General features: G+C 39.3%; 1 protein-coding gene across 1 annotated transcript in view; it reads left to right on the forward strand.

Moving 5' to 3' along the window:
* The window catches only part of DOCK2 (dedicator of cytokinesis 2), a 317,141-nt gene that overhangs the window by 50,292 nt on the left and 249,678 nt on the right, over positions 1 to 17,171 (forward strand). Inside the window, exons 22-23 of the mRNA XM_063120569.1 lie at positions 667 to 801; positions 12,133 to 12,241. Coding sequence (XP_062976639.1) covers positions 667 to 801; positions 12,133 to 12,241 — 244 coding nt within the window. The remainder of the gene's footprint in view (positions 1 to 666; positions 802 to 12,132; positions 12,242 to 17,171) is intronic.

The following is a 17,171-nucleotide window of genomic DNA, read 5'->3' on the forward strand; positions in this document are numbered from 1 at the left end:
TCATGACATTTCAGTGGGAACTAAGTGCAATATACGAGCAATGCAATTCTATGCATTTCTAATTAAAAGTAAATTCAATGAGGCTTATGTCCAGGTAAGTGGGTATAGGATTACAGACTCAGTCTACATCCAACCCAATATTAAAAAAATAGATTTTTGTTTGTTTATTTTGATAACTTAGAAAGTAAGTGGAGCCTATGGCAAATAGTATTTTCTTTACAATGTCTTATTCCACCCTTAGCTATGAGCTAATAATATTTAGGTACAGTTCTTCTTTCTTGCTGCTCATCGCAGTCCTTGCCAAAATACTCTGCATGCTGCAGAAACATAAATACTGCAACTCTAAGTATTACTGGTACAAATTGTTTGGCTCAAAGAATTCCCAGCCCTCCACTGAACTTGTACTGTAATATTATTCTGTGCAATGGCTGTGGCCACTGCCCAAGACCTTCCTCTGTGATAGATAGAAATAATAACAGGAAATAAAGGGTCATGCTACTGTATATTTCCCCCTATTGAATTGTGTAATATTTGTATTTGAATTATTACATAATAAACCCCAAGTCTGCCACATTACAGCATATATTTGCTGTGTTACACTTCTTAAAAATCCAGTGTGACAAAGTCATTTTTCTCTCTCTTTCTAACATATTTTCCTGATTTCAGGAAGCTAATGACAGTTTTGAAGACTTACTTAGATACCTCCAGCAGAGGAGAACATTGTGAACCTATCCTAAGAACCCTGAAAGCTCTGGAATATGTGTTCAAGTTCATAGTTCGGTCAAGGACTTTGTTTTCACAGTAAGTATTAGATTTTGATGACTTTTTTAAAAAGCACTAAAGTGTAGTATAACAACAGTGCTATACAAGGTTGGGTGAGGAAGTACATCCAGAGCCATTTTCTGGTGATGTTTTAGCTAAATGGATTATAAATTATTTGGTATGATAGCTATATCCATGTGCCGAAATAGGGTATCTCTAAATCATAGATACTGGGCACCAAAAATATGGAAGGGCATCTCCTTTATTCTCTGACTTTGAACAGCCCAAGACATCTGGGGGGGATCTACACTACTGCTTTTAAAGCGCTTTGAAAACATTTTGAAAACTGTATATGCAGTGTGTCCTGGGCCTCAACAGTTGTCAAAACTGTTATAAAGCGCTTTAAAGCGCTTTAAAGCAGTAGTGTAGATACCCCCCCTGGTTGATTGCTTCTGAAAATAAATAAATTAATACTAATACTACTAATAAAAACTGCACTTGCCTTGCTAGCCTTGTCATACTCACCAAGGCAATTATTAAATTCTTCATAGCACAGTTACATGAATCCTCATACTTTTGGACTTTAGGAGTAGCCCCCTGGCTTTGGATACTGTGCAATCTGAGGGTGCAGAGATTGCTGATTGTAGTAGTTTTTCATTATCACCAAACACTTTTAATGTGTTAATTGCCCATGGCATAGTATCCATAGGTATTTTACCATGAACACCCCTTTCAACATGTGTCTGCTGTATGTGTGATAGGAGCACCACATATACAACAAAAACCATTGTGGACTTCTCTGGGCACAGTAGCAGTTCCCTTGGTGGCTGCCAGTTTGACCAGTCAGTTGACACTTTTGTAGATTCTGTTGTTTAGGTCATTAACAGTGGGATCCTATGCATGTTGACTCAGAATTGAATCCCAATAGGGCTTACGCCCAAGTAAGCGTGCTGAACGTAAGCCCCTTTGAACTCAGTGGAATTTACTTCTGAGAAGATTGCACTGTAAAAGCATTTTATCTTTTGACTTGAAAGTAAATTAGAGTAGGAATTGCACTGGCTGCCTATGCACTTCCAGCTGAAATTCAATGTCTTGGTAATGATATTTAAAGCTCTAAATGGCTTGGGAGCTTGATACTTGAGGGAGCGCCTCTGCCTGTATATGCCTGTCTGAACACTCAATCAATCAATCTTTATTTATAGTCAACAGACCACCATTACAACATATAAGTACACAGTAATAAAATACATGATGGTAAAGAAGAAGGGATACAAAATCTTGAGCTCTGTTGGAGGAGCCCACCTCCCATTCCACCAACGTGAGACATATGCTATGGTGGGACATGGGGGAGGGCTTTTCTCTGTTGTGGCACCCTAGCTGTGGAATGCCCTCCTCTTGGAGGTCCAACTGGCACCAGCACTGGCTTCATTTTGGCGCCAAGTAAAGACATGGCTGTTTAACAAAGCCTTTGATGTCTAAATTCACCCAGCTAGCACATTGTTTTAACTGTTGTAACTGGTTTTTGCTGCTAAATTCTACACTGGTTTTAGCTTGATGGTTTAATTTGTTTTTAGCAGTGTACATTTATTGTTTTAGATAGTTTGTATAATTTTATCTGTAGACTGCCCTGAGATCCTAGTGATATAAGATGGGATACAAATGTTTCAATAAAATAAATAAATAAATAAATAAATTTACTTGGTCACAACAGAACCCCCAACTAACACTCCTTGTTGGGACTTTTTCTGTCTTGCTACTTCCTTCCACTCTCCTTCCAATTCTGAGTTGTATAAGGCCTTGATTTATTTACAGTGTATAGTTACTGTATATTCTAATAATAACAACAACAACAATAATAATAATAATAATAACAACAACTAGCCAATTGGCTGTGTAGTCTTGTTTATCCAAACCAGGACTTTACAGCTGTTTTGCCTGACCTTTATGGGTGATAAAATTGATGCATGGAAACATTGCCAAGAATTTTATTGAATAGATATATAGATTTTAGGACATGACTTTAAAATTTCTTGTAATTGAATTGGAGTGTGTAAGGTCAGAAAAAGGCAAGTATGATTTGCATACTGAACTTGGTGTGTACTTGAAATATACTTGGTGGGAGCATTCACTTCTTTAAATGTGCTCTGGCAGCCTTCCTTCAGTGGTGCCTCCAGCTGCTATCTACAACTGCTACCATTCCCACCCAGCATTTAGGCCACAGGTTGGGGAAAGCTGCTCTATTTTTCTTTTAAAATTATAGTGATTGATTGATTTCAATACCCCACAGTTTAGGATATCTAGCCACTGCCCATTACAAAAAGTAATGGAAATTAAATGATAGGGCAGAACATGGTTCATCTCATCAGAAAATAGCTCAAGAACCCTTGATTTAGAATTCAGCTGAGTCCTGTGGTATTTTAAAGATAAACACATTTATTGCGGCATGAGCTTTCGTGAACAAAAACCTTCTCCTCATGCAGGACAGAACATAGTTGCACACCTCTGTAACCAGGCAATACGATCTGCGGGTAGCATCTAGAACATCTGGAAAGTGATCCAGAGAACTGTTTTGTGTATATTGTGGGTTATATCCAATTAATCCCTCCTGCTAACAGAGTGATTTCTATCACTGGAATGGAGAAGGGGCAAGTCCCCTTCCCCCTGCAGCCCCTTGTACACCCTCAGAATATTTTTTGGAGGCTACAGTAGGGAGAAGAAACTGGATTTCACTGTGTGTATGATATTGCAGAGTTGCAGCAGGGGTCTTGAATTCTATCTTTAAAGCAGTAATCCCACCCTTCCTCCTACCCAGGCGCACACACTTTGGAAGCTGCTTCCCAAAGCTCCCCCAGGTTTCACATGCATGCAGAATTTCTCATCCAAAGTGGACAAATTTTTTGTGAGGTGCATGAAACCCTTCATGCAGATTTAAGCTCCAGTTCTTTGGATTCAGGGTTGTGTCATTATGAACATAGGCAACGTGCATGTCAGTCATCTTGTTGTACTGCTTTCAAAATGTATAGAAAATGCAAAATCAGGACGTTATGTACATGTGATATTTGATTGATCAAATAGAGTAAGTAATTGGATAGATGCTGCTTTTACCATGGCAATGGGTTTGTGTGGTTTTTGTTTTTTTCATGTATTGGCAATGCTTGGAAGGATAAACAGCCATGGGGTATTGCTGATGAAATTTTGGTAGCAAAGCCAATAGAAGCTGAGATGGTACAAAGGTAGCCTGGCACTAAATATTATATCTGATGCAGTGGCACGATTTGCTGCATTGGCAGACGTTTTCAGACCTTGTGCATGTAGTCCATAGAGGCATGAACTGCACTTATAAAATAGCCTCCTGTTTTGCAAGAGAGAAATTCAGCACGGCATTTTAATACGGTATAGCAATCTCACTCGCTTTAATTGTGTTCTTCAGAATCAACCCATTACTGTTGCCAAATGGGCCCAGAGAGGAGAAAGGAGTCTAAAAACCCAATAAATGTGTAATCAACTTGTACGTTTCATTTCAACAGTTAGTCTTGGATTTGGGGTAATGTTTGCCTTAAGATCTACCATTTTTAAGAGCATTAGTACTTTCAGAACAAATGGAGAACTTGAGGCTTGCCATTTCAGCATGAATTTACTCTTGAATACATTGTTTTCTTCTATAAATAATTTAATTTAATTTTAGCATATACAAAACACACACTGTCAGACGTATTAAAAAAAGAGAAGTCTGAGAAAACGAGAGAGATTCTGCCCACTGCACTCTCAACCAGGTGTAAATAAAGCTTCATTGTGTAAAGAAACTGCCCTTTTGTTTGCAGTACAAAATTGCAAAATAGAAATAACTCTTCAATGTAGTTGTTATCTTCCATGCAATAGGGGTAAAAGAATAGAACAGAAAATAATAGCACTAATTGGACAATTGATAATGTTTTTCATTGCAAAATGCCACAATGAGAATAAATATTTTAAAAAATTAGGAAGGAGCAGACAGGATCCGAGGACTATACCATTGAATACTTCCTTGAAATGTCTGAGAAATGAGTTCCTTATTTTCTCAGAAGTATCTAGATGCGTTTTATAAGAAATGCATTCCTTGGGTGTCAGAGCCAGAATTTCTGCTCCCCGAGTTTGAATATCTGGAGGACACACGGCTTTCTGCACTTTCAGTGCTAAACATTTCACTGAGGAAACAGCAAGTCACCATAGACAGGGTTGCTGTGGCTTTGAGACCACACATTTATTTATTGCATTTATATACCGCCCCATAGCCAAAGCTCTCTGGGCAGTTTACAAAAGTTAAAAGTTACATGGGCAGGATATAATCAATTAAATTGCACAAGCAGAAAGTTGAAGGAGAAGTTTATCATGTCCAAAGCCAATGTTATACTATTGCTTTGGAAGATTATGGCTTTATAGATGGTATAGCCAAAAATGTGTATTTTTTTGAGGGATAGAAATATAAGTGTAATGACGGTTCAAGTTGGCGGGGGGGAAAAGGAGGGATGAGGTTCTGTTTTAGGAATATAAAATCCCATCTGAAGCCCCACCTGAAGTATTTCAAAGGAAAACTTAACACTTTTTTAAAAGACCAAATGAATAAGAAAATCATGATGATAAGAAAATGTTTGTAGTGCATTTCAGAAAGGTTGCTTCAAGGACTAAAGATCTGAAAAACGTGCTGTTTTATATGCTCTTTGGATTTTGGCAGCAGCAAAAGTTATTAAACATAGTGCATGGTATCGAATCACAATTTCCAAAACAAACCTTCTGCATTGGGAATCTTCTTTGCACAGATACTATCTTCTGTTCATAACTTTTTCGTTTCTACTTAATCTAGAAAAATCAGATTTTACATATGATGCTTGCCCTATCCTGTTCGAGTATAAACTTTTGGACACTTAGCAGAAACATAAATCCCAGTCAGTTAAAAAAAATGTCCAAGTTTTTTAAATTCAGCTGAGCATGAAGAAGAACATTAATTATACATTAACTTATTTTAACGTTAAGGCTCACATTTGTTTGTTTGTTTTCCTGACAGAAAAGGGCAAGGAATCTGAGGTGCAGTATTTAGTTTACCAAAACTATTTTGCCTTGTGTGTTTGTTACAATTAGGCTCTTTGAAATAAAATCCTGGGATAGAGCATCTTGTCTGTGAATAAATCTATTATTGACACACACAGAGAGTGATCTAGATATCCTGATTTGAGTATAGAACTGTTGGTCTGAAGTGAAACACAATGTGCTTCCCATTAGCTGAAGTTACGTCTGCTTCCCTTGTTTTTCATGTATTCATTGATTAATTAAAATCTAAAATATTTCAAGAACTGTAGTATCAAGTATTATCTATTTTTTTGACAATTATTTTGGTTTTGGAAGTGTTTTTTTTAAAGAAGAGCTTTAAGCATCTCTTGATTCCTTTCTGCAAGTTCCGCATCTATTGGAAGTCAGTCTGTTTTTCCTGTCACTCAGTATTTCAGTGGTCTGATATTCACCAAATAGGACATTTTAGAAAATATTTTCTAAATATTTTCTAAATATTTTCTAAATACAAAAGCAAAGGAATCACTTCCCAGCAATTTTAGGAAGCATCCATCAAAGCTCTGTAATCACTTCTTGATAATCCTTTCCTGATTATCTTTACGCATATGTAACAATATGAAAGAAGTACTGGATTTCGCCTGAGTGGGTCATGCTTCTTGAGAGGAAACAGGAAGTGGTTGAGGTCAATATCCACTGCTTTTGGCCTGCGGAGAGAGAGAGAGAGAGAGAGAGGCCAGTCTCTGAGAGGTCATTGGAAAGGTTTTGTTTAAATAAAACTTAGGTTTCTTTGGAAGTCTGTGTGTGTGTGTGTGTGTGTGTAGTACACTAACTTTGAAACAACTATAGACTATGGCCCAAGAGAATGTTCTTTTAAAGATGTAGCAAGTTGCTATGTCTTTTTTTCCTATTTTACTCTGGTGGAGGACTAATGTCACCTGATCTAGATTGGGACCCAAGGGGAGGTGTTAAATGGCAGCAACTGCAATTTATACTGCTAAATATTGATTCATTTGTTCTTTGGACCGAAATGTGTGGAGAAGGAAAGTGCAGGGCTGCACCACTGGCCCATCCTTTGACACTGTCCATGATGCTGGCTCTACCCCGTTGACATCAGTGCAATGTCTGCAAGGGAGTGCCCATGCATAGGTGATGCTTTGCAGATGTTGTGCCCAGTACATATGCGTCAAGGGGATGGGGCAGTGGTTCATGTGAGACTGGAGGTGGAGCTATCACTATGGGCCTACTCCTCCTTGTCCACATGTTTAGCATATGCATGAAGATGGTCTGAGGAGGACTAATGTCACCATAACAACTGTTGAGCGACTTCTTCAAAACTTTTTATCCTGCATTTAGAACAAAATATCCTTTTGCTAAATTTCTATCAATATCTTTCAGACTACTCATTGTTTCACAACTCTATTACCTAGATCACTAGTACTATACTGTAAATCAATATGAAACATTGTTTAATTAGGAAACTGATATACTGTATAGCTGGGGGTATGAAATAATTCAGCACCTGTACTCGTTAGTCAATAAATGCTTAAGCAGTAAATAGCCGTAGCATACTGTTGAGTTGTTTATAGTTCTGGTGCTTTATGATAAAGTGATGTTAGATGCATGTTTTGTAAATATAGGTGATGTGTTACCAATACAGGAACTTGTTCACCTTAGCCAATGCTGGTAGAATGACATATAGTTGAAATAATCAGCAAAATTATGAGTAAAAACAACCAAAAACTGGCTTTTCTTGGCAATGGCTTGGATCCAGCTTTTCTTCCATTAGCAGGAGCAGCCCATGAGTGGGTTTCTGCTCCTAAGGCCCCAGTCAGTGGAAGGGAGGAGGCCTCCCCTAGCCTACAGCGCCACTTTCAGGACTATCCCAGTGGGTCATACTGTCTACCGGAGCAGTTGGGGGGGGGGCGCAATAGAGGACTGCAGCGGGTGGGGGAAATCCATGAAGATTGCCACTACCCTTTCTGCAAACTGGATTCCCCCACTGGATCAGAAGCCTCTTGTGGATAGAAGGGCTTGACCATATCTTCCATTCATGATCTTATCAATCATATCTATGATCATATCTTCTTTCCATGGGAGGCTTATGCTGGATCCAACTCAGGAAGAATACAGTATAAACATTGAAGTCTACCAGTCCTGCTTCCATATTGTGCTGCTATAATGTATGAGAGAATCTGACATCTACAATGTGCTTGACCTCATCATATCTTCATGAAAGGGTAGAATTTAACTTTTAGTTGGGAATAAAGGTTACGGGAAGTAGTCACTCTAATTTGCAGATAGTGTTGCTCTTAGGTTCTGTGTATAAACTCTGGGCAAGTTTTATCCTTCTCTATCCATAGTAAAACTGTATGCATTTCCATCTTGCTTCAGCCTCATCTAATGGGTTAGATTAATTTGCTAATAAAGAAGATTAAATCAGCGTTAATGACCACTGATAAACTTGATAAAATGAAGGCTGCAGTGCTATATTATCTAATGTGAATGTGAAATAGCCCTAATTTTACTGTTAATTAGCAAGCTTGGCGCATTACTTCTTTTTTCTTTTTTTTGAAAAAAGGCAATACATATTAACTGGTATTTGATTCAATCAAGGTATACAACTAGATGATGAATTACTAAATCCTGATTTTGCCTTTTGGAAATACTGCTGGGATATGATATTACTTCATGCTGGTCGGTAATCCAATTCACATTTGCTGTTTGATTTTCTTAATATCTTGACTTGACACAGAATTGGATAGTGATGAAGTTACGGAGGAAACAATTATGAATGACATGGGGTACTTTAATTGTGCTGCAAGTAACTTGATTAGAAGTAATCTGAGTGTTGCATGACACAGGCTTTTATGGTACAGCCTTATTTATCTAAATAGAATGAGGAGTCAAAATGCTGAGGCAGTTAGTGTGTGTGTGATGTGATGTGTGTGTGTGTATTACAAACACCCACACACGTATGCAACAGACTATCATTTCCTGGCATTTCCTAAAGCTCTAGTGCTGAGTTAATCTACGGTTGTTGCGGCATTTCCTAGAGATGCAAAGAGGTCATCATGATTCTTGATTAATCATTTGACATGATTCATCAAGATTTATACTAGTTTAAATTTTTAGCTCAGGTGTGTACTTCTAGATGCTGTTGAACTCCAGCTTCTGTACATTCCACCCAGCATGACTAGTGGTCAGGGATTATGGCAGCTGTCATCTGACATCTTGGGTGGAGGATATAGGTTCCCTACTCCTGTTTTAGCTTTCAAGGTACTAGGTTTGTTTGAGAGAATGTCTCTTAAGAAATAGAATTCTGTATCATCCATTCTGAGAGTGTTATGTGGTATGTGGTTTTACGAAACATCCGATTATATACACAGTAGCCAATGTAATGACAATATAATTTGAGAGAACCTCTGAACCAGGGCATATGCCACAAATCTTCTTCATGTTTACTCAGAAACATGTCCCATTTGGTGAGGCTTATTCCTAGCTAAGTGTGTGTCAGATTGCAGCCTAAGTGATGTCACTAATCAACTTCAGATACAGCTGACATTTGGATTTGACCTTCTCAGTGTTGTCATCAGTGTCTTCCATGAAAGTGTTGGCAACACATTAATCAAATTTGTGAATGATACAAAATGGGAGGAATTGCACACAGGCAAAATAGTCTTAAAATGCTTTTTATTGAATTGAATTAGAAAATTGAACTGCAAGGTTGATAAATGGTCTAGTACAGAGGTGGACAGAAGGTAGATCTCCAGATGTTTTGGACTTCATCTCCCAGAAGCCCATGGCCAATAGTTAGGAATGCTGGGAGTTGATGCCCAAAAACATCTGGGGAATTTACCTTCTGCAAATATTTTTTTACAAAGAAAGGTTTAAGGAATATTTAGCTTAAGGAAAAGAATATTAATGGGACACCATATAACAATTCTGTAATATTTTAAAAGGCATAAGATGGATATAGGATAGTATCCATCCTATCCATTAAGCATTGGACAAGAAACAGCCACTGTGGCTTGTTTTAATGACTGCACACCACCATTTCCCTAATTACCTTCCTGAGCACGGCTTGTTGTATCATCTGAACCTGGACGGCATGGCATATTTGAGGAGAAAACAACAGGCCATTGGTTATTTGAGGGTTGTTACCCCCTCAAACAAGCCCTGCTGCCTACGTTTGGATAGCATGACAAGCTGTGCCCAGGTGGGTAATCAGGGAAATGGCATGCACCAGGGATTAAAACAAGTGGCTTGTTTTGATCATGTGAGCCAGGTTCTTAATGTGAAACCGTGAACCCTGGTTTGAACAGAATGACAAACCACATTTAAATGAAACCCACAATACAAGCTTCTGTAGTCCTTTTCCTGGTAGTGCAGGTGAGGGAAAGGGGAAGGGAAGCATGTGAGCTCAAGGCTCACTGCAGCTTGTGCACATCACACGGAGCCATGGTTTAGTGTGATGTGCAAATTCAGCAAATGATTTAAAATTATAGCAAAGTGAACCTTAGGCACTACTGGGACTACTGGGACAGTCTACCTATGGAAATTGTGAAATCTCCTTCACTAGAGGTCTGGCATCCATTGGAGTCCGGGCTGGCATCTGTTGGAGTCCAGGCTGGATTAAACAACCAGGCCAGTGCCACTGCCAGGCCTTAGATGGCCCTTGGCAATGCACCCATCTCTTCCTCCTCACCACTACTTCCTCCTCACCACTTTATGCCAAATCATTTGCCTCTCTGGGCTTGTAACAAAGACTCCTGTGCTCTCACCTTTCTAACAGGGTAGAACAGAAGGAGAGACACTTCCCCTTTATTAATCAACAGCTGCCACCACCACCACACTGATTATTTTAAACATGTGGAATCCAAACCTCAAGTATTCTTAAGGAGACGGGGGGGGGGGGGACAGAATTCCAGCTCCCCCAAGTAACTAGGTAGTATTAGGTATGAGAGCTTGTGAACTGTGTTCAGGCAAAGCTTGTTTCTCTGCTCCAGGCTTCTAATTCAACTTCTATATAAGGATTCAAATAAAAGGAGTGGGGAAAATCAGGGATTGCATAAAAAGAAAATCAAAAGTAACTTCTGGATAAACTTACATGGATATAAATTTCAAGTGGGCAGACTTTATGTTACACAAGGCTCCTCTGGAAGCTGAAGTAAGCAAGCAGCTGTCTCCAGGGTAAAAATAGAGATTGTGATGGGCCTGAGGGGGTTACGGTCATAATGATTCACAGAGATCATATAAATATTTGGGTACCCCATTTCATGGTGTGTTCCAAGAGGGGTGATAATTGATGGGGGTATTCTTAAGTGGCAGAGGGTCGTGCTATTGCAAACTTGCTCTTTGTGATAAAGGCCAGATCCTCACTTCTCCTCAGAGAAAGAGGCCCCCCCCCTCATCTACACCAAGCAGGATATTCCACTATGAAAGAGATATGAAAGTGGTATATAAAAGGCAGGACCCACACTACTGCTTTATAGCGGTATTGAAGTGCACTGCAGGATCTACACTACAGGATCTACATAGTGGTAATAAAGTGCACTGACAACTTTTGGGGCCCATGACACATCTACACCAAGCAGGATATAGCACTATGAAAGTGGTATGAAAGCAGTATATGGTATGTGTCAATGGGCCCCAACAGTTGTCAGTGCACTTCAATACCGCTATAAAGCAGTAGTGTGGCTCCTGCCTTTTATATACTGCTTTCATACCACTTTCATAGTGCATATATCCTGCCTGGTGTAGATGAGCCCAGAGAAGATAACGCATGCAGACGTTACTACTCTTCTTTATAACTCTCAGTGCTCACTTGGTCAAAGATGGCAGATGAACAGTCAGCAACAGCAAGAAGGAGCAAGAGCAGCAGTGCCAGGAGGCTGCAGGGATTGGCAGTGAATGAGTGTTCCCAAGCCATGGTGCTAGTTCTGCTCCAGGCCAGAAGTTAGATTTGTGTTCCACTATGTGCCTTCTAGCTCTATGATTCCAAGGATGTTCCTTAACGACCTTTAACAGAAGCAACAACAATCTAGTACATTTTTAGGCCATAGCTAGACCTAAGGTTTATCCCAGGATTGTCCTGGCGTCAAACCTGTTCACCTAAGTGCCACACAGGGCATCCAGCGCTCAGGCAGGGATGAACCCGGGATGATCCTGGGATAAACCTTAGGAATAGCTACGGCCTTAATGCTAGATCCATGGATTGGTACAATGACACGTTGCGTCTTTTGGGATATATATCCATGTCTCTAATAATAACACAGGCAAACTGGGTGGCCTCTTTTTTGTAACTAATGCAATCATGTTTTCTTTCAGGCTATATGAAGGCAAAGAACTGACTGAATTTGAAGAAGCCATGAGGAGGCTTTTTGAATCAATCAATAACGTGATGAAAAGTCAACATAAAACAGCCATTTTATTACAGGTTTGCATATTTTATTGTTTTAATGGAGATACAGGGTCCTTTGTTACTTCCATAAACTGAAAGGAAGCGCAATGTCTTTTTTAAAAAAAACATTTTTAAGCATAGGATTTCTCAAGAGATCTCAGAAACTTGTGTGCTCAGTGATAGTGACAGTTTAACAGTCTGAAAGATCTTCAGTGGTCAACTACTCTAAGTAGCTGCCCAGAAGTAGAATACCTTATTACAGAACTGTGCAGGGTTCCCTTTAAATGTTACAGGAACAATGTGGGTGGCATTTTTCTGTAAGGCCATCCCATGGAATTCCTGTGAATGTGGCCTGCTGTGACGTGGAAGTGGAGCCTATTGTGTGGGGCTTTCCAACAGAATTAGTGCCTGCGAAACTCATCTAGTTCACATGGTTGCAGGCTTTTCAGTACTACCTCCCTCACTGCTAGTTTAACATTTAAAGGGCATCCCAGTTTTTTATGGAGGCACATGCTAGTAATTGCTAGATTTTATGTTTTAAAAAATGGACAGCCATTAAGTGATCCTTTGTCTCAGCAGCTCTCAGTACAACATGAAACCTGTATTGGACCTAGCAGAGATGAAATCAAGCTGAATCTGCCTGACAGCTCCCACATTCTGTCTTAAATATGGTGACCGTGTGAAAAGGAGGACAGGGCTCCTGTATCTTTAACAGTTGTATAGAAAAAGGAATTTCAGCAGGTATCATTTGTATGCATGCATGCCCCTGGTGAAACTCCCTCTTTATCACAACAGTTAAAGCTGCAGGAGCCCTGCCCTCTTTCGTATCAGGTCATGCTAGGCAGGACTCCTGCAGCTTTAACTGTTGCAATGAAGAGGGAATTTCACCAGTTGATGCATGCATACAAGTGACACCTGCTGAAATTCCCTTTTCTATACAACCTGTTAAATATACAGGAGCCCTGTCCTCCTTTCCATATGGTCACTCTACTTAAGACTGTTGACCAGTCTTCAGCTTAATGCCTAGCTTACTCCCTCCCTGTATGTTTCTTAACATTGCATCTGATTAGGAGTTCTGGAGAACTTGAAAGTTTTCCCACTGCTTTGTGGAAGTTTAGTTGTTATAAAGATATTTCTGTACTGTGGCTTTCGGATTTTTGCCACTATTTTCCCCAGTTTCCACAATTTCTTTTTTAAAGTGTGTGGAATTTTATGGCTCCCCTTGGCAACTTGGTGCAGGAAGCAATCTTATTATATTAATAACATTTACTTGCAAGTAGGTGTTCAGGGCAGAGGACAAATTGTAGCTGGGATTTTTTAGTCTTATTTGCTTTCCTCTGTGGTAGTAATGATCCCATGTTTTCTGTTCTTTTGACTGAAATGTATTATACATATATGTGTAAATGCACATTGGGCTGCCAAATAGCTGCATCTGAGACCCAAACTCCTTTTTGGTATTTGTAGCCACCTTTCTTGGAGGTATATTCAGATTTATTTATCTGTTTTGATGCAGTGTTATTTGTTTTTTTGTGATGGCGTTGTGAGACCTTATAACTAAAGTAATCCTGCTGCTAAGCTCTGGACAATCAATCAGCCTGCAAAGTAGCACGGCTGAGTAGGATGGTAAAAATAATCAATCTCAGCTCTTGAATCCCGCTATTTAGCTTCAGTTTTAAAGATCTGCAGGTTGGACTATATGTGGTGATAAACTGGAAATCGCGAGCTTGAAAATGGATGAAGAAGCTTAAATTCTGTTGACTTCTTTGCTTTTAAAAGAAATTTAAGCGTAGTATTGTATAGCTGTTTTTAAAATTAAGCTAGAAAGCCCGAGATTATTATTATTGACAATAGTAAAAGGTCAGCATATAAGAAGTCTTTTTCTATAATTGTCCTCTTCATCTCTTGCACTAAAAAGAATAAAAGTAGGGTGGGTTTTTTTTCATTGTGGTGCAATTGTAAATCTGTTTTCCTCGAACACCTGATTTCATTTGGGCTTTGTAGTTTTAGACAATAAGTGATAGCTCACACAGAGATGATTTTAAAGGTGTAGTTATCTCGAAGACAGAAATGTCCTAAACATGCACAAATATAATAAATTATGGTCAGCAAATGAATATTTCAACAAAATTGTGGGAGAGACTGAAATCACACAGAAGGGAAATGCCACTTTAAAGTCAGACTTCCGCAGCAGGAGAAGATAAGGTGCCAAATACGTTAGAATAGATAGACACTAAAATGGAAATATCACAGCAGCATGTACATGAACTGAGTATAAATGAGATCAGACGACCACTTTGATCATAAAACTATAAGTTCAGCTTATGATGCTGAGTGAAACTGCAGAAATAATCTTAGTTGCATCAGTAGGGGGTTGGGGTGGAGAAGACTCCCCCACCTACCTCAAATTCTCTCAGATTCCCCCCCCCCCAACTTCTGGTTGGTATACTACTATAAAAGAACCTGACAGTGTCTTGATAAGATTTTTTAAAATTTATTCTTCTCTATCTCCAAATAATAGTCACCTTGCTCTGAAAAGACGGTCCTTATAACCAGGCACTTAAAAAAATATCTATTGACTTGGAGAAATAGCTGAGGCTAAAATAACATCCTTCAGAATTAATTGTTTTTGTTTTTAAAGGGTGAATAAGTATTTTATTTAAAGAAGAAAGGCATGTTTATGTGGCCTGCTTCTTAAAGTCCTTCAACCTCTTCATGTGCAACTTATGGGGTTATTCCTTCCAAGGCACAAATGTGTACCAAATAACGGCACTGGATTCCAGACAGCTTTCTTGGCACCAAGGTGTCCTAACCCTCCCACTTAAATACAATATAATAAAAACACACATTTTCTTACCAGCATTTGGGATTGTTGTGAAATACTTGGTGCTGAAAATTGTTGACTCAAAGGAAGTGCTTACAATGTTAGGACTCAGACCTCACCTCTACTTGTTCTCAGTCTTTTTGGCAGATTATATTTTCCTTTGCCACCCCACCCCCCATGACAGCCATTTTGTGCTGGTGCCCAGGACAGTTTTTCAAATTGCCAAACATTTCCATGATGAAAAATGGTAGCCTACCCCTGCATAAGAGACAGAAATGTTTTACACTGCTCTGTGAAATATTTTACACTGCTATTTGAAACAACTGTATTTTTTAGAATGTGATATTGTGGCTTTATTTTTTACCCCTTTTTAAAAAAAGAAGTAAGCTGTCTTGTGTAGTATATTGACCCTCCTGGCTTGCCATACCAGAAAGTGGCTGAATCAGTTTTCAGGAACTGTGTTTTCAGTTTCTCTTCATAATTATCTGCAGCAGTATGCTGCATGGCTTGTTCTCAATAAGCCTTATTGATCAAAGTAGTTATTGACAGTTTTATGGCCAATACGGCTTGAGTCCAGGTTATCTGAAAGACCGTGTTCTCCCTTATGAACTTGCCTGTGCCCTGAGATCTTTAGGGGAGGCCCTTCTCTCATTCCCGCCATCATCACAGACTCATCTGTTTGGAATGTGGCAGAGGGCCTTATCGGTGGCTGCTCCAAGGCTCTAGAACTCCCTTTCGAGGGAGGCTAGCCTGGCTCCCTCCATGCTATGTTTCCAGAGGCAGGCAAAACCCGTTGTGTTCTGGTAGGCCTTTGAGAATAGTCTGGACCTCTTTTAATGCGCTGGATTTTTTTTTATTGTCACTTGTCTTTTAAATGTTTTAATATTACAGCTGGTTTAATCATATTTTAAACTTTTGTATATTTGTATTTATATGTTTTACTTGTCTATGTTTTAATTTGATAAAGCTGCCTTGAGTCCCAGTATTGGGAAAAAGGCGGGATGCATAACAACAACAACAACAATTTTACATCTCAGGTATGGCCTTCTCTTCATGATATATTTCAGTGGCCCAAACCAAACATTGCTTTATTTGACCGTTTGGCTACTAACCAATAGAGTCAACATGGTGTAGTGATTAGAGTCCTGGACTTGGACCAAGGTGACCCAAACTCATCAGGTGGCCTTGGCTAAACAGCTATTGCCCAGCCTAACTTACCTCACATAAGCCCCATGCAGAAGATAATCAACTCTGTACATGTGCTAAATGCTCTGCATTTGTTCTGGGCATGGTTCAGCTTGCACGGAAACAGCTTATGAGTGCACTCAGGTTCTGTTTTGAAAAGCCAATGCATGTGTGGACATTGGAAATGGGGCTAGCAAGCACGATCCTATTTCTCTTTCCATGCATTTCTTCTCTTCAGAATAAGCACCATGAGGATAAAATGGTAGATGGGGAACACCATATGCAGCACCCTAAGTTCCTTGGAAGAAGGGTAGGATTAAAAAAAAATGTAATAAAATCAATAAATCAGTCCCTTCTCACCTCCCCATTCAGAGTTGCACTTTAGTATAGTACATGAATATATCTTTTCATGGTATATCAGCCAAATGGTATGGAAGGGTTTGGCATAGAGAAGGGTTTGGCATATGGCAATGGAAGAAACTAAAGTTATGCTTCAGTTATGTCTGTTTGTATGTGTTTGTCGTGGTAAAACTAGATGGGAAACTTTTACCAAATATTTGGGAATGTCACCTATGAGCACTGAGAAACATAGCAGTGTGTCATTCTTTGGGGACATGTAATATATGATTTGTGTGTGTTTGTATATGTATGGAAGACTGTAAACCACAAGCAGCACTCGTTCAGCTTCAAATGCCTCTCTATTGGACAGTGTTGTTGTGTAATAAGGACTCGAAGAGAAACTCAACAGAGCTATTATTTCTTCTGCACCATATTTTTGGTTCTTGACATCTCTTCTGCTTCCTTGACTGTAGCATAGCATAGAGGCTTGCTTGTTTACAAACCCGAATGAACCTGCCATCCGTCTCATCGTATATCTTTCACTTTCATAAATTTGTTGTGATGGAGTTGACTAGAATATTTAAGCGGCAGTGGAAGTAGCGTATATATCAAATGCTCATC

Source organism: Elgaria multicarinata, chromosome 3, assembly GCF_023053635.1.
Source record: "Elgaria multicarinata webbii isolate HBS135686 ecotype San Diego chromosome 3, rElgMul1.1.pri, whole genome shotgun sequence".
NCBI lineage: Eukaryota > Metazoa > Chordata > Lepidosauria > Squamata > Anguidae > Elgaria > Elgaria multicarinata.